This window comes from Elephas maximus, chromosome 3 (assembly GCF_024166365.1).
Source record: "Elephas maximus indicus isolate mEleMax1 chromosome 3, mEleMax1 primary haplotype, whole genome shotgun sequence".
NCBI classification, from domain to species: domain Eukaryota; kingdom Metazoa; phylum Chordata; class Mammalia; order Proboscidea; family Elephantidae; genus Elephas; species Elephas maximus.
This window is the reverse complement of record NC_064821.1, coordinates 2847474-2872679: the sequence shown is the minus strand read 5'-3', so window position 1 is coordinate 2872679 and position 25206 is coordinate 2847474. Positions and strand designations below refer to the sequence as shown.

The window sequence follows — 25206 nt, the reverse complement described above, 5'->3', positions numbered from 1 at the left end:
GATCTTCATTAGTAAGTGCTTCAAGTCCTCTTCACTTTCAGCAAGAAAGGTTGTCTCATCTGCATAATGCAGGTGAATGAGTCTTCCTTCAATCCTGATGCCCCGTTGTTCTTCATATAGACCAACTTCTCCGATTATTGAGTCAGCATACAGATTGAATAGGTATGGTGAAAGAATTCAACCATGGCGCACACCTTTCCTGACTTTAAACCAATCAGTATCCCCTTGTTCTGTCCGAACAACTGCCTCTTGATCTATCTAAAGGTTCCTCATGAGCACAATTAAGTGTTCTGGAATTCCCATTCTTCGCAGTGTTATCCATAATTTGTAATGATCCACACAGTCGAATGCCTTTGCATAGTCAATAAAACACAGGGAAACATCATTCTGGTATTCTCTGCTTTCAGCCAGGATCCACCTGACATCAGCAATGATATCCCTGGTTGCATGTCCTCTTCTGAAACTGGCCTGAATTTCTGGGAGTTCCCTGTGAATATACTGCTGCAGCCATTTTTGAATGATCTTCACCAGAATTTTGCTTGCAAGTGATATTAATGATATTGTTCTATAATTTCCACATTTGGTTGGATCACCTTCCTTTGGAATAGGCATAAATATGGATCTCTTCCAGTCAGTTGGCCAGGAAGCTGTCTTCCGTATTTCTTGGCATAGACGATTGAGCACCTCCAGCGTTGCATCTGTTTGTTGAAACATCTCAATTGATATTCCATCAATTCCCGGAGCCTTGTTTTTCACCAATGCCTTCAGAGCAGCTTGGACTTCTTCCTCCAGTATCATCGATTCCTGACCATATGCTACCTCTTGAAATGGGTGAACATCGACTAATTCTTTTTGGTATAATGACTCTGTGTATTCCTTTCACCTTCTTTTGATGCTTCCTGCGTCATTTAATATTTTCCCCATAGAATCCTTCACAATTGCACCTTGAGGCTTGAATTTTTGATTCAGTTCTTTCAGCTTGAGAAACACCAATCGTGTTCTTCCCTTTTGGTTTTCCATTTCCAGCTCTTTGCACATGTCATTATAATACTTTGACTTCTCGAGCTGCCCTTTGAAATCTTCTCTTCAGTTCTTTTACTTCATCAATTCTTCCTTTTGCTTTAGCTGCTCGACGTTCAAGGGCAGGTTTCGGAGTCTCCTCTGACATCCATCTTGGTCTTTTCTTTCTTTCCTGTCTTTTCAGTGACCTCTTCCTTTCTTCACGTATTGATGTCATTCCATAACTTGTCCGGTCTTCGGTCACTAGTGTTCAATGAGACAAATCTATCCTTCAAATGGCCTCTAAATTCAGGTGGGATATACTCAAGGTCACATTTTGGCTTTCATGGACTTGCTCTGATTTTCTTCAGTTTCATCTTGAACTTGCATATGAGCAATTGATGGTCTGTTCCACAGTCGGCCCCTGGCCTTGTTCTGACTGATGATATTGAGCTTTTCCATTGTCTCTTTCCACAGATGTAGTCAATTTGATTTCTATGTATCCCCTCTGGCGAGGTCCATGTGTATAGTTGCCGTTTATGTTGGTGAAAGAAAGTATTTGCAATGAAGAAGTTGTTGGTCTTGCAAAATTGTATTATTCGATCTCCGGCATTGTTTCTATCCCCAAGACCATATTTTCCAACTACTGATCCTTCTTCTTTGTTTCCTACTTTCGCATTAATATCACCAGTAATTATCAATGCATCTTGATTGCATGTGCGATCAATTTCAGACTACATCATCTGATAAAAATCTTCTATTCATCTTTGGCCCTAGTGGTTGGTGCGTATATTTGAATAATAGTTGTATTAATTGGTTTTCCTTGTAGGCATATGGATGTTTTCCTATTTCATTTTTGACGATTTTTAATTTTCCTAGATTCATACTTCGTACGTTCCAGGTTCCGATTATTAATGGATGTTTCCAGCTGTTTCTTCTCATTTTGTGTCATGCCACATCAGCAAATGAAGGTCCCAAAAGCTTTACTCCATCCACATCAAGGTCAACTCTACTTGGAGGAGGCAGCTCTTCCTCTGTCATCTTTTGAGTGCCTTCCAACCTAGGGGGCTCATCCTCTAGCACTATATCAGAAAATGTTCCGCTGGTATTCATAAGGTTTTCACTGGCTAATGCTTTTCAGAAGTAGACTGCCAGGTCTTTCTTCCTAGTCTGTCTTAGTCTGGAGTCACAGCCGAAACCTTTTCTCCATGGGTGACCCTGCTGGCATCTGAATGCCGATGGCATAGCTTCCAACATCACAGCAACACAGAAGACCCCACAGTACAACAAACTGACAGGCACATAGGGGGGATTTTGGAGTAGCTAAAGCAAAAAGAAAACATGACAACGTAAAAGAGCTGCACAGAACATTTAAAAGAGCAACTTGAAAAAACAAAGTATTACAATGAAAAGCACAAAGACCTGGAGTTAGAAAACCAAAAATGAAGAACATGCTCAGCATTTCTCAAGCTAAAAGACCTGATGAAAAAAATTCAAGTCTTGAGTGGCAATGTTGAAGGATTACACAGAGAAATTATTGAACAATGCAGAAAGCATCAAACGAAGATGGAAGGTGTACAGTTGTAATATTGAAGGATTGCTGTTGTTAGGTGACATCGATTCAGTTCCGACTCATAGCGACTCCATGTACAACAGAAGGAAACCCTGCACACTCCCTCACCATCCTAACAATTGCTGTTTGGATTGAGCCCATTACTACAGCCACTGCTGTATCAATCCATCCTGTTGAGTGCCTTCCTCTTTCTCACGGAGCCTTTATTTTACCAAGCATGATGTCCTGCTTTAGAGACTGGTCCCTCCTGATAACATGTCCAAAGTATGTGAGATGAAGTCTTACTATCCTTAATTCTTTTGAAGGATACTATGGGCAAAACACTGAAAAGCGCAGGACGCATGAAAAGAAAATAGAAGGAATATAAAGAGTCACTGTACCAAAAAGAATTGGTTGATGTCAAATTATTTCAAGAGGTAGAATATGATCAAGAACTGATGGTACTGAAGGAAGATGTCTAAGCTGTACTGAAGGAATAACGGAAAACAAGACTCCAGGAATTGACGGAATACCAATTGAGATGTTTCAAAAAACAGATGGAACAATGCAGGTGCTCAGTTGTCTACTTCAAGAAATTTGGAAGACAGCTTCCTGGCCCCAATCATCTGCCTTTGGAATGAACACATATATGCATCTCTTCCAGTAAATTCACAAGGTGTTATTGTTGTTCTTAGGTGCTGTCGAGTTGATTCTGACTCATAGCAACCCTACATACAACAGAATGAAACACTGCCTGGTCCTAGGCCATCCACACTATCATTTTTAGGCTTGAGCCAATTGTTGCAGCCACTGTGTCAATCCATCTCATGGAGAGTCTTCTTCTTTTTGGTTGGCCCTCTATGTTACAAAGCATGTTGTCCTTCTCCAGCGACTGATCTCTCTTGATAACATGTCCAAAGAATGTGAGACGCAGCCTCGCCATCCTTGCTTCTAAGGAGCATTCAGCTCTACTTTTTCCAAAACTGATTTGTTAGTTCTTTTGGCATTCCATAGTATATTCAATATTCTTCGCCAACACAATTCAAAGGCGTCAAATCTTTGGTCTTCTTTATTCACTGTCCAGCTTTCACATGCATATGAGGCAACAGAAAACACCACGGCTTGGATCAGGTGCACTTTAGTTTTCAAGATGACATCATTATTGGGAAACCCTGGTGGCGTAGTGGTTAAGTGCTATAGCTATTAACCAAATGGTAGGCAGTTCAAATCCACCAGGCACTGCTTGGCAACTCTATGGGGCAGTTCTACTCTGTCCTGTAGGGTAGCTATGAGTCGGAATCAACTCAAAGGCACTGGGTTTATTATTATTAGTGGATGTTTGCAGCTGTTTCTTCTCATTTTGAGTAGTGCCACATCAACAAATGAAGGTCCCAAAAGCTTGACTCCACCCACGTCGTTAAGGCCGACTCTCCTTTGGGGGGCAGCTCTTCCCCAGTCGTCTTTTGAGTGTCTTCTACCCTGAGGGGCTCATCTTCCAGCACTATATCAGAAGATGTTCCGCTGATATAAAGTTTTAGCTAGCTAAATCTTTTCCGAAGTAGACCGCCAGGTCCTTCTTTTTTTTCTACCCTGAGGGGCTCATCTTCCAGCACTATATCAGAAGATGTTCCGCTGATATAAAGTTTTAGCTAGCTAAATCTTTTCCGAAGTAGACCGCCAGGTCCTTCTTTCTAGTCTTAGTCTGGAAGCTCAGCTGAAACCTCTTTGCCATGGGTGACCCTTCTGGTATATGAATACCAGTGGCATAGCTTCCCGCATCATAGCACCACGGAAGCCCCTGCAGTACGACAAACTGACAGATGCATGGGGAATCGCCCAAACAGCAGACTTCTGAATTTCCTGGCACAGAAGAGTGAGCGTTTCCATCTTTTCATCCATTTGCAAAAACATCTCAATGGGTATTCCATGAATTTCTGTAGCCTTGTTTTTCACCAGTGCATTCATTGCACCTTGGACTCCTTCATTCAGTAGTATTGTTTCCTGATTATACACTCCCTTCTGAAATGACTGAACATCGATCAATTCTTTTTGGTACAGTGACTCTATGTATTTCCTCCATCATTTTTGATGCTTCCCGCGTGATTCAATATTTTGCCCATAGAAACCATAAATATTGCAACTTGAAGCTTTTTCTTCAGTTATTTCAGCTTGAGGATTTCTAGAAACGCACTACTTACCTAAACTAACACAAACCGAGGTAGAACAACTAAATAAACGCATAACAAAAGAAGAGGTTGAAAAGGTAATTTAAAAACTCCCAACAAAAGCCCTGGATCTGACAGCTTCACTGAAGAGCTCTACCAAATTTTCAGTGAAGAGTTAACATCACTATTACTAAAGGTATTTCAGAGCATTGAAAAGGATGGAATATGCCCAAACTCATTCTATGAAGCCAGCATATCCCTGATACCGAAACCAGGTAAAGACACCACAAAAAAAAAAAAAAAAAAAATTACAGACCTATATCCCTCATGAACTTAGATGCAAAAATCCTCCACAAAATTCTAGCCAAGAGAATTCAACAAGATATCAAAAAAATAATTCACCATGACCAAGTGGGATTCATACCAGGTATGCAGGGAGAGCTCAACATTAGAAAAACAATTAATGTAATCCACCACATAAATAAAACAAAAGACAAGAACCACATAATCCTATCGATTGATGCAGAAAAGGCATTTGACAAAGTTCAACACCCATTCACAGTAAAAACTCTCAGCAAAATAGGAATAGAAGGTAAATTGCTCAACATAATAAAGGGCATTTATACAAAGCCAACAGCCAACATCATCCTAAATGCAGAGAGTCTCAAAGCATTCCCCTTAAGAACGGGAACCAGACAAAGATGCCCTTTATCACCACTCTTATTCAACATTGTGTTGGAGAACCTAGCAAGAGCAATTAGGCTAGAGAAAGAAATAAAGGACAATCAGATTTGTAAGGAAAAAGAAAAGTATCTCTTTTGGCAGATGACATGATTTTATACACAGAAAATCCTGAAGAATCAATCCTCAAGAAAACTACTGAAACTAATAGAAGAGTTCAGCAGAGTATCAGGTTACAAGATAAATATACAAAAATCAGTTGGATTCCTCAACAGCAACAAAAAGAACATTGAAGAGGAAATCACCAAATCAGTACCATTTACAGTTGCCCCCAAAAAGATAGAACACTTAGGAATAAATCTTACGAGAAACATAGAAGACCTATACAAAGAAAACTACAAGACATACTGCAAGAAAACAAGACACCTACATAAGTGGAAAAACATACCTTGCTCATGGATAGGAAGACTCAACACTGTGAAAATGTCTATTCTACCAAAAGCCATCTATAGACACAACGCAATTCCAATCCAAAATCTAACAACGTTTTTTAATGAGGTGGAGAAACAAATCACTAGCTTCATATGGAAGGGAAAGAGGCCCTGGATAAGTAAAGCATTACTGAAAAAGTGGGAGGCCTCACTCTACCTGATTTTAGAACCTATTATACCACCACAGTGGTCAAAACAGCCTGGTACTGGTACAACAGATACATAGACCAATGGAACAGAATTGAGAATCCAGATATAAATCCATCCACATACAAGCAGTTGATATTTGATAAAGGCCCCAAAACAGTTAAATGGGGAAAGGACAGTCTTTTTAACAAATGGTGCTGGCATAACTGGATATCCATCTGCAAAAAAATGAAAAAAGACCCATGCCTCACACCATGTACGAAAACATACTCAATATGGATCAAAGACCTAAATCTAAAATGATAAAGATCATGGAAGAAAAAAATAGGGACAACGCTATGAGCCCTAATACATGGCATAAACAGTATACAAAACATTACTAACAATGCAGAAGAGAAACTAGATACCTTTTGTTGTTGTTAGGTGCCATCCAGTCAGTTCCGACTCATAGAAACCCCATGCACAACAGAACCTAACACAGCCCGGTCCTGTGCCATCCTTAAAATCGTTGTTACGCTTGATCTCATTGTTCCAGCCACAGTGTCACTCCACCTCGTAGAGGGTCTTCCTCTTTTCCGTTGACCCTGTACTATATGATTGTCCAATTCAAAATGGCCAATACTGGTCCATTTCAGCTCACTAATGCCTAGCATATCGATGTTCATGCATTCCATTTCATTTTTGACAATGTCCAATTTACCTAGATTCATACTTCGAACATTCCACATTCCAATTATTAATGGATGTTTGCAGTTGTTTCTTCTCATTTTGAGTCGTACCACATCAGCAAACGAAGGTCCCGAAAGCTTTACTCCATCCACATCATTAAGGTAGACTCTCCTTTGGGAGGCAGCTCTCCCCCAGTTGTCTTTTGAGTGCCTTCCAACCTGGGGGGCTCATCTTCCAGCACTATATCAGACAATGTTCTGCTGCTATTCATAAGGTTTTCATTGGCTAATTCTTTTCAGAAGAAGACTGCGCGGTTCTTCTTCCTAGTCTGTCTTAGTCTGGAAGCTCAGCTGAAACTTATCCTCCATGGGTGACGAATCTGAATACAGGTGGCATAGCTTCCAGCATCACAGCAACACACAAGCCCCCACAGTACGACAAACTGACAGGCACATGGTGGCTAAATAACTGGGAGCTCCTAAAAATCTAACACCTATACTCATCCACAGACTTCATGAAAAGAGTAAAAAGATTACCTACAGGCTAGGAAAAAGTTTTTAGCTATGACATTTCTGATCAGTGTCTGATCTCTAAAATCTACATGATACTGCAATAACTCAACTACAAAAAGACAAACTACCCAATTAAAAAATGGGCAAAGGATATGAACAGGCACTTCACCAAAGAAGACATTCAGGTAGCTAACAGATGCATGAGGAAATGTTCACGATCATTAGCCATTAGAAAAATGCAAATCAAAACTACAATGTGATTCCATCTCACTCCAACAAGGCTGGCATTAATCCAAAAAACAAAACAATAAATGTTGGAGAGGTTGTGGAGAGACTGGAACACTGATACACTGCTAGTGGGGATGTAAAATGGTACAACCACTTTGGAAATCGATTTGGCACTTCCTTAGAAGGTAGAAATAGAACTACCATTTATGATCCAGCAATCCCACTCCTTGAAATATATCCTAGAGAAATAAGAGCCTTTACACGAACAGATACACGCACACCCATGTTCACTGCAGCATTGTTTACAATAGCAAAAAGATGGATGCAACCAAGGTGCCCATCAATGGATGGATAAATAAATTATGGTATATTCACACAATGGAATACTATGCATCGATAAAGAACAATGATGAATCCATGAAACATTTTATAATATGGAGGAATCTAGAAGGCATTATGGTGAGTGAAATTAGTCAGTTGTAAAAGGCCAAATGTTGCATGAGACAACTATTATAAGAAATAAACAGAGAACAATATATTGTTGATGCTTACAAGAGCAGGTAGGGAAGGAGGGAGAGGGGTTTTCACTAATTAGATAGTAGACAAGACCTATTTTAGGTGAAGGGGAAGACAACACACAATACAGGAGAGGTCAGCACGACTGGACTAAACCAAAAGCAAAGAAGTTTTCTGAACAAACTGAATTCTTTGAAGGCCAGCGTAGCCGGGGTGGGGATTTGGGGACCATGGTTTCAGGGGACATCTAAGTCAACTGGCATAATGAAATCATCCATGAAATCTAGAATACAAGTTATCTGCTACAAAGGACAATGGTCTAACAGACTCCAGGTGGGGACTTCCATTACAAATGTGAGAAATTGGAGGGAAAGAAGGGGTAACAGGCACCAAGGAAGTCAGCAGAACACATTACATTAGCTCTCAAGGCTTGAAAATAATAATCTATTCGCTAAGACTACTTAGGCAATAGCCCTGCATTCCGGACTCTGGCTGGTCGCACTCTCTGAAACCTGGGTGGAGGTCCCTTGGCCCTCGACTTCAGCTTCACCTTCCAGACCCACTGAAATGGCAACTCTACTCTCTTGGTTTTGGGCTGTCCCATTCTCCTGGTCCATCTGAATGGCAACCCCACTTCCTTGGCCCTGGCAGGCCCCGTTCTTATACTCCTTGGGCATGGCAGTCCTGTCCCTCAACTTTGGGCAACAGAACCAGCCCCATTCCCCTGGCACTTGTGAAAGGAAGCCCCACACTCCTGAACTGAGTTGGTGACAATCTGACTCTTTGAAATCTAGGAGGTGATGCCCCATCCTTTGAGACCAAGCAGGCTGCCGTTCAACCCTTTGATAAACCAGAGGTCGAGGCCATACTATTTGGATTGAAGCAGCTCTCCTTCCTGTGGTCCTTGTCTCCTCAGCTTCTGCTTCTTGGTTGCTTGGCTTCTTGGCCCTCCAGGGCTCTTTGCCAACTCTTCAGCTGTAATAAGTGCCTGGAAGCACCACACTCTGTCGGTAAACCTTTGCTGGAAGGAACTCAGCTCTTTCTCCGTAGGTCTGCAAGCCTAGCTCCATCGATAAGTGCCGTTAGGCCCCCCACTCCACCAGGACGCCTCCTGCCAGAAGGCACTCAGCTCTCTGATTTCATGGATTAGCTCCTGTGCTCTCACACAGGTCTCCTGGTTCTGCTGCTGCCATTGCTCTGTTGCTGCATCTAGATGTCTCCGCAGTCTCCGGTGTTACCACTCTCCTCACTTCCTTTTGACACCTCACCAGAATTGTTTTTGATGTCCATAATCCCACCAACAGACTCTTAAAGGAAATCTAGGCTTTTTCTACTGTTGTTGTTAGGTGTTCTTGAGTCGGTTCTGACTCAAAGAGACCCTGTGTCCAACAGAACGAAACACTACCCAGTCGGCATCATTCTCACAATCTTTGCTATGTCTGAACCCACTGTCACAGCCACTGTGTCAGGCTATCTCTTCCAGTGTCTCTCTCTTTTTCACTGCCTTACACCTTACCAAGCATGATGTCTTTCTTCAGGGACTGGTCACTCCTCATAATAAGTGCAAAGTACGAGGGATGAAGTCTTGCTATGCTTACTTCCAAGGAGCACTCTGGTTGTAATTTTTTCAAGGCAGACTCGTTAGTTCTTTTAGCAATCAATGGCATATTCAATATAATTCGCCAACACCATAATTCAAAGGCATCAATTTTTCTTCAGTCTTCCTTATTCAATGTCTAGCTTTCACAAGCAAATGAGGTGATTGAAAATATCATGAGTTGGGTTGGGTGCACTTTAGCTCTCAAAGCGGCATCTTTGTCAACACTTTTGCAGTAGATTTGCCCAATGCAATACATCATTAGATTTCTTAATTTCTGTTTCCACGGGTGCTGATCAGGGATCCAAATAAGACTATAAGCTTGACAAATTCAATATTGTTTCTGTTTATCATGATGTTGCTTATTGGTCCAGTTGTGAAGATTTTTGTTTATGTTGATTTGTAATCCATACTGAAGGCTGTAGTCTTTGATGTTCATCACTAAGTGCTTCAAGTCCACCTCACATTCAATCAGCAAGGAAGGCTGTGTCATCTGCATATCACCGGCTGTTAATGAGCCATCCTTCAGTCCCGAGGTTCCATTCTTCTGCATATAGTTCAGTATTCCTGATTATTTGCTCAGCATACGGATTGAATAAGCATGGTGAAAGGACAGAACCCTGATGCTCACCTTCCCTGACTTTAATCCATGCAGTATCCCCTTGTTCTGTCCCAATGACTGCCTCTTGAATTACAGGTTCCACATGAACACAATTAAGTGTTCTGGATTTCCCATTCTTCGGAATGTTATCCATAATTTCTTATGAGCCACACAGTCAAATATCTTAGCATAGTCAATAAAACACAGGTAAACATCTTTCTGATATTTTCTGCTTTCATCCAGGATCCATCTGACATCAGCAATGATTTCCCTGGTTCTACGTTCTCTTCTCAATCCAACCTAAATTTCTGGCATTTCCCTGTCAATATACTGCTGCAGCCACTTTTGAATGATTTTCAACAAAATTTTACTTTCGTGTGATATAAACAATGTTTTTTGAAAATTTCTACATTTGATTGGATCACCTTTCTTGGGAACAGGCATAAATATGGATCTCTTCCAATCAGCTGGCCAGGTAGCTGTCTTCCATATCCCTTGACATAGATGAGTGAGCACTTCCAGCGCTGCATCCATTTGTTGAAACATCTCAATTGATATTCTGTCAATTTCCAGAGCCTCGTTTTTTGCCAATGCCTTCAGTGTAGCTTGGGCTTTTTCAGTCACTAGGTCAATGTTCTGCTGCTATTCATAAGGTTTTTACAGGCTAATTCTTTTCAGAAGTGGACCGCTGGGTACTTCTTCCAATTCTTTCTTAGTCTGGAAGCTCAGCTGAAACCTGTCCACCATGGGTGACACAGCTGGTACTTGAATACCGGTGGTATCCCTTCCAGCATCACAGCAACAAGGAAGCCCCATAGTACAGCAAACTCACAGATGCATGGTGGAGTATTAACCGTGTCAACTCTATTCTTGAAATGGTCTCTAAATTAAGGTGGGATATAATAAATTTTCTTCAGTTTTAACTTGAACTTGCATATGAGCAATTGATATTCAGTTCTGTAGTTGGCCCCAGACCTTTTTCTGACTGGTGATATTGAGCTTTTCCATTACCTTTCCACATATGCAGTCAATTTGATCTCTGTGTTTCCATCAGGGGAGGTTCGCGTGTATGGTCGTCATTTATGTTCTTGAAAAAATATTTGCACTGAAGAAGTCATTGATCCTGCAAAATTCTATCATGTGATCTCCAGCATCATGTCTATCACCAAGGCCATATTTTCCAACTACCGATCCTTCTTCAGTTCCCAACTTGCACATTCCAATCACCAGTAATTATCAATGCATCTTGATTTCATGTTTCATCAATCTCAGACTGCAGAAGTTGGTAGAAATCTTCAGTTTCTTCATCTTTGGCATTAGTGGTTGATGCATAAATTTGAATAGTAGTTGTAGTAACTGTTCATCTTTGTAGGCTTATGGATATTATCCTATCACTGACAGCACTGTATTTCAGGATAAATCTTTAAGTGTTCTTTTGACGATGCATGTGACATCATTCATTTTCAATTTGTCATTCACAGCATTATGGACTATATGATTGTCTGATTCAAAATGGCCAATATCAGTCCATTTCAGCTAACTAATGCCTGGGATATCCATTTTTCTGTGTTCCATTTCATTTTCGATGAATTCCAATTTTCCTAGATTCATACTTCGTACATTGCACATTCCGATTATTAATGGATGTTTGCAGTTGTTTCTTCACATGTTGAGTCAAGCCACATCAGCTAATGAAGGTCCCAAAAATTTGACTCCATCCATGCCATTAACGTTGACCCTATTTTGAGGAGGCAGTTCTTCCCCAGTCATCTTTTGAGTGCCTTTCAACCTAAGGAGATCATATTCCACCACCATATCAGACAATGTTATGCTGGTATTAATGAGGTTTTCACTGGCCAATTTTCTGAAAAGTAGACTGTCAGGTCCTTCTTCCTACTCTTAGTCCGGAAGAACCACTGAAAACTGTTCCCCCAGTGTGACCCTCCTGGTATTTGAAACACCATTGGCATACCATCCAGTATCACAGCAACAAGCAAGCCACCAACATACAACAAACTGACAGATGCATGGCAGCTGGCATGTTGCTGTGATGCTGGAATTTATGTCACTGGTATTTAAGTGCCTGAAACTCTTTTACTATTAGGCCCTTACTCTAAAGCTCTTACAGTCTCTATGCAATCACACTTTCAAAACCACTTCCACATTTCAGGCATGTGTTAGAAGAGCACCCTACTATTGGTACAAAATTCTTAGTTATCTAGTGCTGCTATAACAGAAATACCACAAGTAGGTGTCTTTAATAACATAATTTTTTTTCTCTCATTATTTAGGAAAGGAGAATGTCCAAATTGGTTGTGCCAGCTCTAGAAGAAGGCTTTTTCTCTCTGTCAGCCCTTTTGGAAGGTCCTTGTTAGCAATCTTCCTCTAGTCTAGAAGCTTCTACATGCAGGGACCCTGGGTCCACAGGTTGGGCCCTGAAGCTAGCTCATCTTTCCTGAGGGTAGGAGGTCTCTCTCTGTTTCTCTTTTATCTCTGAAAAGATATGGACTAAAGATACAACCAAATTCTGTAGATTGAGCCCTGCCTCATTAACATAACCCACTCTAATTCTGTCTCATTAACATTATAGACTTCAGGATTTACAACACATAGGATATTCATATCAGATCACAAAATGATGGACAACTAAACAACTGGGAATAAAGGCATATCCACCTTGATACACATATTTGGTGGTCACAATTCAATGCATAACAGTATTAATAAAGTCGTCCAAGCTGCATGAGTGCACTGGCAATAAACAAAGCACCAGGACTGACAAAATACAAAATGAGATGTTTCAACAAATGGATGCAGTGCTGGAGGTGCTAACTCGTCTATGCCAAGAAATTTGGAAGACAAGTACCTGGCCAACCAAGTGAAGAGATTCACATTTGTGCCCATTCCAAAGAATGGTGATCCAACAGAATGCCAAAATTGTCAAACAATATCATTAATATCACACTCATTAAAATTTTGCTAAAGATAATTAAAAAATTGTTGCAACAGTACATCAACAATGAACTGCCAGAAATTCAGGCTGCATTATAGAGAAGGCATAGAATGAGGGATACCACTGCTGATGTCAGATGAATTTGAGCTGAAAGCAGAGAATGTAAACGGGGCTATTGCATTTTTGGTTCAATGCATAATAGTTGTATCAAGTTGGGTGGAAGTGTGACTGTGTAATTGTCTTCATTTAGAGATTGTGGATGGTTTAAGGAGACGTGTACAGGTGCGAAGTTGACAAGCGGTGGACTGTGATTGTTAACGTTGTGTGTCAACTTGACTATGCCATGATTCTCAGTTGTTTGGCAGTTATTAATGATGTAGTGTAGCAGTTATGTAATGCTGTAATTTGGCAGTTATGTATTGATATCATCCTATATGGTGTGATCTGAGGTAATCATCCAGTCAGTTGTAAAGAACTCTCCTCCAGGGTGTGGCCTGTATTCAACTTAAATTCGGATGTTCTGCTAATGCTCGAACATTTGCTCTGGATCCTGCATCTGGCTCTTCATCGTGTGAACTCCTGTTCTTTAGATATGAGCCAGCAGCCTGATGTACCACCTGCTGATCTTGGGATTCAACAGCCAACATAGGCTGTGAGCTAGTGGCCTACCATCTTACCTGACCATCTTGGGATTTTTTGGCCTCCACAAGTGGGAGACAGCAGCCTGCCTTCTTACTTACTGATCTTGGAATTCATCAGACTCTGCAGCCCATGAGACAGTGGACTTACACGTTGCCTGACAAGTCTGTGATTCATCTGCCTGTGCGCCAGCATCCTGTCATTGTACCGCCAATCTTGGATTTGTCAGCCTCTGCAGCACGAGAGTCAGCAGCCTGCAGTCCAACCCGCCAATCTTGGGTTTGTCAGTCCCTGCGGCTACATGAGTCAGAAGTCTCTAGCCTGATGCCTGATCCATGGGAATGCGATCTGCCAGCATCTACAACCACATGAGCCATTTCCTTGTGATAAATCTCTTTATATATATGAGATTCACTGCTTTCACTTCTCTAGAGAACCTAGTCTAAGACAGAGAGGGTTGTCCATCTAGCTATTATTCTAAAAGAGCCAAAATTTATAGGGGAGACTCCTGAAAATTCAGGGTCTCCTTCAGAATTGTTATGTGCCCATCACCTTCAGCTTGTCTCGTCAATTCTGGAGAAATAATCTTCTGATGTCTTTATCACAGGTGGTAGTTTTACAGCTTGGAGCCCACCCAAATTAGACTCTTACGCTCCCAAAGAAAGTATGAGACAAGGGGCTGTCTTCCTTACTGAGTACAGTTTAGACAGAAGGCTCCCTGGTCGTGGAGGAAACATTCTTGGGTTGTAACACTGCCAAGAAGTTTAGCCTTTCAAGAGGATTTCTCAAAAGGGACAAAGAAAGAATGCACATTTGCAAATTTCTAAATTAAATGCTTTATGCAAAAGGGAGTCTGTTTCCGTTTTTCCATCAGGGGAGATTAAGTTTTTTCTTCTTTTGTTGGAATGGTCTAAAACCTGTTACCAGAGGTTTGTGTAAGGGATAAAACCAAACCAAAAACCAAACCCAGTGCCGTCGAGTCGATTATGACTCATAGCGACCCTACAGGACAGAGTAGAACTGCCCCCCAGAGTTTCCAAGGAGCGCCTGGTGGATTCGAACTGCCGACCCTTTGGTTAGCAGCCATAGCACTTAACCACTACACCACCAGGGTTTCCGTGTAAAGGACAGCAGACGTTAAAACAGATAACTGTGTGACCTTCCTTTTATATTGCTTTAGGACTGACTAGATCCATTTTTAAAAATATCAGCCAGAGAGTCTGCCAGGAAGTTCCTGAAATCTTTGTATATAGTCCCTTTCCCCTAATGTTGGAGGGAGGGCTTTGCAGACCTGCACAGCATAACCCAACTCCAGTTGTCTATTCCTCAACAAAATCCTTGACGTTTTCTCCTGAGTATGAGACTTTTACTTGGACACTTTACGACCCACATGCGCTTATTTACATCAGATGCATGTGCTCCTGAAAATTCCGAAAACGTTTGTTTTCACCAGAACAGAGGCAAGCAAACTTCAATAACTGATAACCACAAAGTATTTCTACCCACCGGAATTTGTTGGAACACACCAAGTTAGCCAGGTCTCTTCGAAGATGACAACGTATTGGCTGGAGTCTCTGTGACCCAAACGACAGAGAGGATTTTCCTTCTGGAGAAAGGACACAAACGTTGCTTTGGGTACTGTTAAAGCGTAGAGCACAACAGATAAACAGGATCCACCGAATGCACCCTGACCCCACTTGGGTCTGCTTCTTCCAGGAGGGACCGACCTCCTCCAGGCGGCCCCTGAGCCGGCGGCCACACTGGCGTAGGCTGAGGCGGCCGGGCTCTCGGGAGCGGCCGCGGGAGGAAGGAGCAGCCGAGACTCCGTGCCTCTGCCGGGTTGGGGGCGCGCCCCTTGTCCCACACCTTCCTTTTCAGACCCTCGGCTCCTGCACGGTTGGGCAGGGCCTCAAGATGGGCAAAAACCAAGCTCAGACGCAGCTACAGACGCCAGTCGGGTGGCCACAGGCTAATGGCTGTACGTCCGGAAGCGCATATCCACTTCCGGGGGGCGTGTCCCCTCATTCGAGGAGACCAAAGGGCGGGCTCTCCTTCCAGCTGGGATATGAGGAGCTGGTAGTTTCTTCCGTGGAAGACTCAGTTGAGCCTTGAGTCTCGCTGTGGCAGGACCAGATGCCGGTAGCAGGGCTCAGTGCGATGGCTATCTTGCCTCAGACCGTTTCTCCATCCTGTGGTCACTTGAGTAGTTGAGACTGACACATACAACCCCATATATGCACGGTATGACTGCACTCTATAGTGTTTTCAAGGCTGTGAACTTTCAGAAGTAGATTGCCAGGCCTTACTTCTGACGTCTTTGCCAACCTTTTAGTGGAGCCCTGGTGGTGCAGTGATTAAAGTACTTGGCTGCTAAGCAACAGATTAGCTGTTCGGACCTACCAGCCACTCCACAGGACAGAGATGTGCCAGCCTGCTTCTGTAAGCCTTGGAAACCCTACAGGGCAGTTCTACTGTGTCGTACAGGGTCACCAAGAGTTGAAATGGCCTCAACAGCAGTGAGTTCTTGGGTGGTTTTGGTTAGGAATGCTGCGTTTAAGTATTTGCGTGCATTATTTGTCGGAATGTTTTGCTTTCCATACCCATGAGGGTTAGGACTTGGCTTTTGGTCCTTTTACACCTAGAGACTAGAGGCCCAGGCACCTGAAGGATGCTCAAATACTAGCGCTAAGATAAGAAAGCATGGCTCACTCTAGGTCTTCTTTTGAACCCTGATCTTGTCATTTACTCACTTGGATACTCTAGCACTTAATGTCCTTCCAAAATGAGACAATGTAACTGTTATATATATTTCTCAAATGACCTCAAACCACAGAGGTGTAAGTCACTCAATGTATACTTACATAAACTAAAATAGTTCAGGCAAATCTGCTGCAAACGATCTTTAAAGTGTTAAAAGGCAAATATCGCTTTACAGACTAAGGTGCACCTGACCCAATCCGTGGTCTTTTGAATCGCCTCCTATACATGTGAAACGTGGACCATGACGAAGTTAGACCAAAGAATTGATGCCTTTGAATTAAGGTGTTGAAGAAGAATATTGAATTTAACACAGACCGCCAGAGGAACGAAAAAATCTCTCTTAAGAAAGTAGTCAAAATGTTCATTAGAATCAACGATGGTGAGAATTCGTCTCACATACTTTTGACTTTATCAGAAAGGATCCATCCCTGGAGAAGGACATCATGCTTGGTAGAGGGTCAACAAAAAAAGAAAAGACCCTCGACGAGACAGACTGAGGCAGAGGCTTGCAACAATGGGCTCAAGCACAGTAACAATTATGAGGATGGCTCAAGACAGGGCAGTGTTTAGTTCTCTTGTACATAGGATCGCTGTGAGTTGGAACTGACTCAATGGCACTTAAAACAATTCCTGTAAGTGTTCAACTGAAAGGAAAAATTGAATGTCTCTGTTCTTTAGATCAAAAACTAAAAATGATTAAGCCGAGGCAGACCTAAAGAAAGACCTCTTGCACCAAGCAGCCAAGTTGTGAATGCAAAGGCAAAGTTCTTCAAGGAAATTACAAGTTCTACTCCAGCGTACACATGATTAAGAAAGCAAAACAGCCTTTTTACTGATGTGCAGAACGTTTTAGTGGTCTGGAGAGATCAAACCAGCAACGATATTCCCTTAAGCCAAAGCCTAATCCAGAGCAAATCCCTAACTCTCCTCAATTCTATGAAGGCTAAGAGAGATATGAGTTGGCTGCAGAAGAAAAGTCTGACCCTAACAGACGTTGGTTTATGAAGGAAAGAAGCTGTCTCTACAACGTACAAGTGCTGGGTGAGGAAGAGCTGATGGAGGAGCTGCAGCAAGCTACCCAGAAGAGCTAGCTAAGTGACAAAAGTAGGCACAGTAAACAACAGATTTTCAAGAAAGATGAAACGGTCTCATATTGGAAGATGCTATCTAGGACTTTCATAGGTTGACAGAAGTCAATGCCTGGCTTCAAAGGACAGGGTGACTCTCTTATTAGGGGCTAATGCCATTGTTGACTTTAACTTGAAACCAATGCTCTTTTACTATTCTGAAAATCCTAGGGCCCTTAACAATTATACTACATCTACCCTGCCTGTGTTCTACACATGGAACAAAGCCTGTATGACAGCTCATCTACTTACAACATGGTTTACTGAGTATCCTAAGGTCATTGTTGAGACCTACTGTTTAGAAAAAGATTCTTTTGAAAATATTACTCTCATTCACAATGCACCTGGTCACTCGAGAGCTCTGATGGAGAGGTACGAGATCAATGTTGTTTTCACGCCTGCTAGCACACATCCATTCTGCAGCCTGTAGACCAAGGAGTTAATTCCAGCGTTTACATTTTACTGACAGATTTTGTAAGGCTATAGCTGCCATCGACAGCGATTGCTCTGATGGATGTGGGCAACACTATAAACCTTTGGGAAAGAAAGCTCCATTCTAGATGCCATTTATAACAGTCCTGATTAATGGGACGAGATCAAAATATCAACAATAACAGGAGTTTGGAAGAAGCTGATTCCAACCCTCATGGATGACTTCGAGGGGTTCAAGACTTGAATGGAGAAAGTAGCTGTACTTGTGGTGGAAATAGCAAGAGAACTAAAGTTAGAAGTGGAGCCTGAAGATGTGACTGAATTGCTGAAATGTCATGAGAATACTTTTGCAGATGAAAAGTAGCTTTTTATGGATGAAGAAAGAAGTTTTTTGAGGTAGAATCTACTCTGGTGAAGATACTGTGAACACTGTTGAAATGATAACAAAGGATTTAGAATATCATATAAACTTAGTTGTTAAAGCAGCTGCAGGGTTTTAGAGGACTGGCTCCAATTTTGAAAGAAGTTCTACTGTGGGTAAAAATGCTATCAAACAGGATCGCATTCTATAGAGAAATCTTTTGTGAAAGAAAAAGTCAACTGATGTGGCAAACTTCACTGTTGTCTTATTCTAAGTAATTGCCACGGCCACCGCAAGCTTCAGGAACCACTACCCTGATCATTCAGCAGCCATCAACACTGCGGCAACAACCTATAACGGCAAAAAAGACTACAACACTGTGAAGGCTCGGATGATGGTGAACATTTGTTAGCGATAATGTATGTCTTCACTAAGGTATGCACATTGTTTCTTCTTAAGCTTAATGGTATTGTACAGACTACAGTATAGTGTAAACCTAATCTTCACACGCACTGGGGAAAAAATTTGCGTGACTCACTTTATTGCAGTATTTTCTTTCTTGCTGTGGTCTGGAACCCTCTGTATCTTTGAGGCAAACGCATAGATGGGAGGAGGGAAGTAGGCACGCATGAGACACGGGAACACTGCATCTACATTCTGCCAGACCTCACCGCGTGCAGTTCTGCTTTATGCTCGTCCTCATTTGTATCCTTTTGCTATGTTAAAACTGTAAGTACAGTTCTTCTTACATTCTGCATCATTTTGGCAAATTATTGAACTTAAGGGGGTAGGGAAACAACTAAATTTCAGCCAGTGAGTTGGACGCCTGGGTGACTCCAGGAGCCCCTAAATTTTAGTGGGTGTCTATAATCTTGGGCACATGGGGCATTCTAGAACTGTGCCCTTTCACTTGTCAGATCAGCCGTTGCTTCAGTCGGTTGGAGTTGGAAGAGTTACGTTTTCAGTGCATTGGTGTCAGAGAAGATATTTAGAGTCAGTAGGAGAGGAAAACAGGCACAGAGACGGACACTTTAAGTTCCCATGGGAAGGGGGAACAGGTTGGGCACCAAAACAGAACCTCTGGCGTTGCTGGGAGCTGGTTTATCACTGACAAAAGACTGAGAAAACAAAAAGCCACGTATTTAGCATCGTCCTGGTTGTCAATGTATTGCTTCTGCTACAGATACCCCATTTTTGCCTGATCTGTGATAAAGGAGCTGTGCATTGTTATTTCTCTCCTGCCAGTTACCAGTGTATGGGGGACAATGAAGGACACTGCAGGAGGAAGGGACTAATCCAGGTGCTACCTTCCATGTACTATCCTCACAAATGTGGGAATGCTTATCAGGTGAGCAGCCAACCCAAATCCCTCCTCTGAAAACAGAGGCAAAGAGAAGTGTGTTTTATGGCTCTAGAAGTAGACTCTCCAGTTCCCAGCAGCAACTGGAATTATACACTGCTGGCTGAATATAAAGTGGTACAGCCCCTCTGAAAAACAGATGGGATGTTTCTTATTAAGGTAATCATACACTTACCGTAACACACCAATTCCACTCATAGGGACATGAGAAAAATGAAACTTTATGTTTATATAAACTCATTGCGTGAACGTTTTATATCAGTTTTATTTAAAAAGTCAAAGAACTGAAAAGTGGAAATTCAAATACTCTTAACCTGATGAATATACAAACTGTGGTAGGGCTAAACATACTATAAAGTAGTAAAAAAGAACAAACTGTCCGTAAGTTCATCTACATGGATGAATATGAAATCCATTCACACTAAATACAGGGCCCAGAATCTAAAACACACATACAGTGCGACGTGTATATGCACAAGTGTCAGAGATTCATGACTGAGAAGTGGGAACACCAGCAATTTTTTGGATGAGAGATGGAGCTGTTTTATATTTTCATTGTGGTGCTAGTTATATGACTAAGGAAATTACTTAGTGTCACCTTTAGGACAGATCTCTACAAGGTGATTTGTCTGTACATATACATTTTGCATAAAATGGCCATCACGTACACAACATCTTATACCCAGTGTACCACATGTTCAACTATGAGTGCTTTACCTCTGTGGACTGAATTTTTCTGAAGAAATTCATCTAGTGCAGTACAACACTTTGACATGTAGCCAGGCATTTATCTAAAAACTCCCTTCCCACTGGACTCTGACACCGTTTCTCTTGTTTCACTATTTCCACAACGTAGCACTATTATCAAAGTACATTATGTTGCCTAAGGATTTCCAAAAAAATGATTCTGAAAGGGCATTTGGGCCAATGGGAGGCCTAATTTGAAGGCTTTTGCTACCTACGGCCACCATTTCCCAAACTCCTTACATGAGAAGTCAAGGAAGAAGATCTCAGTTAACTGTGGGGCAGAGGAGCTCGGTATAAACCTCTAGGTCTTAAAGGAGATGTGCACCCCAAGTGGAGAAACAGCCACCAGTCCAGCCCAGTTCAGCAACTACAGCCTCAACTCCTTGCCTAGTGTACTCTCCTTGAACCACAAAATTCCCAACACTAGGACTTTCAAATACTAGTTCTGTTGAGTCTGACACAAGTTCCACTGCATCTAGATTAGGCTGTGGGTCTGTGCAGGTCCACCATCTCCATGTATCTTCAATGTGAGCCCTCCTCCAATGAAAATTCTCATTCTCACAATACCACTTGAGATGGGCGTTTTTTTTTTTTTTTTAAGAGAAGCAAAACCAGTGAAGTGTATAAATATCTATGTAGAGACATTTTATATAAAGGAAAGGGCACAAGTAGTTGTAGAGGACCAAATGGACCCAAATCCATGGGTCAGGCTGGGGGCTTCTCCTGATTCATGTAGCCACAGGGGCTGGTGAGCCCAAGATCCGTAGGTCAGACAGCAGTGCTTTTGTTCACAGGCTGCAAAGATTGACAGATCCCAAGATCGGCAGGCAAGATGTCAGGTAAACTGCTAGCTTAAGTCCCAAGAACCAGAGGTCAGAGGAACGGGGGCCAGATGCATGATGTAGAGTGACCAAGGTCCAGGAGCCTCGCCAGAGAGTCCAGTTATATTTGATGAGGACCACACCCCCAAGGATACTCCTTTTCAACTGAATGGCTGCTCACAGCAGATCTGAGAGGGACATTTTTGTGAGATGGTGGGATGTGGGTTAAAATTTTCTGTGCAGTTTTCCCATTAGTAAAGTAAGGATCGTAACAGTTGTGGAAGATTAAAAAAAGCAATGAAAAAAAATTTAATACAACATTACACACAATGTATAGTGCAGATTCTTTAAGAAATGACTGCTGTATGTATAAAACAGATTAAAATACCCAAAATAATGAGTGGTGGAATTATAAGTGAGTTCTGCTTTTCATTCCAAATTTCTGTTAATATCCAATTTTTTCCCATCAAGAACATATTGCTTTATAAAGTGAAAAGTAATAAAAACGTTAAAAACATAGTGGAATAAAAAGAAACCACAAAAGTCTACACAGCAAGGGTTGATGAGATTTAGTACTAAAAGCAATTTTAGTATAACAGAACCAAATTATATTTTGATACTCATCCAAAGTCATGTGCTACAAATGAAGATGTTCTTTGCTTCTAGTCCCAGAGTCTCTACAGTGTGTCAGGTGTTACAGAGGTATGAAGGAAGAACACACTCCAAAGGACCCCATTTCTTTGACATTCATAGGGCTGGTCATTTGTGCAATATATATTTCTCCTCAATGAAATTTCTCATGTTTTCAAGTGGCAGAGACAGAGAAATGAAGATGTTCCCTCATTCCTTGCATTCATAGCGCCTTTCTCCACTGTGAGTTCTTGTATCATAAGCGAAACAGAAGGCATGCCTAAAGGATTTCCCTCATTCCTTACGTTCATAAAGCCGTTCTCCGCTGTGAGTTCTTATATGATTGTTCTGGTGTGAGGACTGGCTATAGGTCTCCCACATTCCTTAAATTCGTAAGGCTGTTAACCAGTATGAGTTCTTATATGATTCAGTAGGTTTGAGGACTGCCTAAAGGCTTTTCCACAATCCTTACATTTGTAAGGCCTCTCTCCGCTGTGAGTTCTTGTATGTGTTGTGAGGGATGAGGAACAACTAAAGGCTTTCCCACATTCCTTACATTCGTAAGGCCTGTCTCCACTGTGAGTTCTTCTATGTATTGTGAGAGATGAGGCACAAGTAAATGCTTTCCCACACTGCTTACATTTGTAAGGTCTCTCTCCACTGTGAGTTCTTAAATGTATAGTGAGGTGTGAGGCACAAATAAAGGCTTTCCCACATTCCTTACATTCATATGGTCTCTCTCCACTGTGAGTTTTTATATGTCTGATGAGGTTTGAGACCCGACTAAATGCTTTCCCACATTCCTTACATTCATAAGGTCGCTCTCCACTGTGAGTTCTTTTATGTTGAGTGAGAGATGAGGACTGTGTAAAGGCCTTTCCACATTCCTTACATTTGTAAGGCCTCTCTCCACTGTGAGTTCTTATATGTCTAGTGAAGCTTGAGAAATCACAAAAAGATTTTCCACATTTCTTACAATCGTAAGGCCGCTCTCCACTGTGAGTTCTTATATGGTTGATCAGGTGCGAGGATCGGCTAAAGGTTTTTGGACATTCCTTACATTCATAAAGTCGTTCTCCACTGTGAGTTCTTATATGATTAATCAGGTGTGAGGACTGGCTAAAGGCTCTCCCACATTCCTTACATTCATAAGGCCGCTCACCCCTGTGAGTTCTTACATGATTCAATAGGTTTGAGGACTGCCTAAAGGCTTTTCCACAATCCTTACATTCGTATGGCCTTTCTCCACTGTGACTCCTTGTATGTGTTGTAAGGGATGAGGAACAACTAAAGGCTTTCCCACATTCCTTACATTTATAAGGCCTCTCACCACTGTGAGTTTTGACATGTGCACTGAGGCGTGAGGCACAACTACAGGCTTTCCCACAGTCCTTACATTCATCAGCCTTTACTCCATTGTGAGTTCTTAAATTGGCAGTCAGCTTTGAGGACTTACTAAATGCTTTCCCACATTCCTTACATTCATGAGGCCTCTCGCCACTGTCCATATTAATATGTTTACTGAGAGATGAGGTAGAAGTAAAGGTATTCATATCTTCGTTAGGATCATAGTGTTGCCTTCCACTTTGAATTTTTTTCTGTTCAGTGAGGGCTGAGAACTGACCAAAGGCTTTCTCAATTTCCTTACATTCATTAGGTCTATCTCTACTTTGAGTTTTTTCATGTGTATTGAATGAGGAACAACTACAAGGGATCCCACATTCCTTACATTTAGAAACGTTCTTTACAGGAAGAGTTTTTCCATGAGTGTTTAGGTAAGAGGAACAACTACAGGCCACTCCACATTTGTTACACTGATAGGTATCGCATCCAGGATTAGACCTGATGTGATGTTTAAGTGAAGAATGATACTTGAAAGCTTTTCCATACTCACACCATTTACAAAGATTTTCTCTAGGAAGAGTTCTTTTGAGCCTGGTAAGACATGCAGTCTTGCTGAAAGGTTTTCCAGACTGATTACCTTCTTTCCCTTCCTTTTCTTTCCATTCTTTACTTTCATGGAGGTTCTCATCTATATGCCATCTGTCAAAAAGGGACAGAATGTTGCCTGAATTAAGTTTGTTATCAGAAAATAATTAAAATAAACAGTAAATGTGTATATCTCTGCACTGAATCATCTCACGTTGAATAGCTTATATCATTAACTAGAAGTTAATTACATTACACTCACATTTTTTTCTACATAATGAAACTAGTATTTGCACACAAGTATGTTTCAAATAATATCTCATTCATATTTATGAGAATGTAGTGTCAGGATATTATGTAAACACAATTTTAGAGTTAGATTTATACACACACACATAAATGTCATAATATGTCAAGACACTCTGGTAAGGCGCTGTTCATATTCATGCGAATGACACTCACCTCACATGCCTCCCTTGGTTGTTACACTGCTCTTCAATGCCATGGAATTCACAAGTTTCTCCTAACATGCTGCACCAGGAATTATCCTTCAGGAATCGCATTGTTAAATGGTCACTGGACATCACTTGTCCTTTATCAGCCTGTTGAGGAACTGATTCAACAATTTGAAGTGCAGTTTCACAACATATAACAGAATGGTAAGGAGCTTTTATGAGGAACAGGGTAGCGGTGAGCAAAGAAAGACTTTGAGGCATATGGGTGTTCTAGGACTTTGTCAATGGTCAAAAGGGTAAGCAACTTATTAAAAAATTACTTCTTGATGATTGAAAATGACAGTGTCACAAAGGGTATTATCTGGAAAGCACAGTAGAAAGGTACCGGAAACAATGCATTCGTGGAATGCTAATGTTAGAAGAAAAATGGGGAAGATCTGTTTTATGTACACAGTGTGAGAGGACTCACGGAAGGGGAAACTAATAATAATAAGCTCGGGTGTATGTGGAAGTAGCCTCCTCAAACCACTACTTTTTCAAACTGACTTATTCAAATATAATTCCCTCCATGCAGGGTTCATCCTTCGAAGGATTCTTACATTCCTAGAACATCCTGACACCATGACTCTGAATAAGGAAGGACTAACTCAACTATCCTTAGATGTTTCCCTGGAAGAGCTGCGTATGAGTGACATGGTGTTCATGGGGAAAGGCAGATCACGAGGGAAGACAGTGGAAAGCAAAATTTCCCTGATATTGGGCCAATACTTTGGCTTCTGGAGTCTCTATAGATGGATTGTTATGAGTTTATCTGCAGACAATAATATCGAATTT

General features: G+C 41.6%; 2 protein-coding genes across 4 annotated transcripts in view; both read right to left on the bottom strand.

Moving 5' to 3' along the window:
- Positions 1-25206, bottom strand: part of LOC126071869 (zinc finger protein 883-like) — a 79382-nt gene that overhangs the window by 30178 nt on the left and 23998 nt on the right. The window contains exon 1 of one of the 3 annotated variants that reach the window (XM_049876266.1): positions 15257-15305. The exons of the other annotated variants lie outside the window; for them this stretch is intronic. The gene's annotated coding sequence lies outside the window, so the exon portion shown is untranslated. Of the gene's footprint in view, positions 1-15256; positions 15306-25206 lie in introns of those variants that run through there. 3 annotated transcript variants of the gene reach the window in all.
- The window catches only part of LOC126071871 (zinc finger protein 883-like), a 231011-nt gene continuing 227693 nt past the window's right edge, over positions 21889-25206 (bottom strand). The window contains exons 4-5 of the mRNA XM_049876269.1: positions 24380-24530; positions 21889-24031 (exon numbers count right to left, since the gene is read on the bottom strand). Of these exons, the coding sequence (XP_049732226.1) occupies positions 22390-24031; positions 24380-24530 (1793 nt within the window). The 3' untranslated portion in view covers positions 21889-22389. The remainder of the gene's footprint in view (positions 24032-24379; positions 24531-25206) is intronic.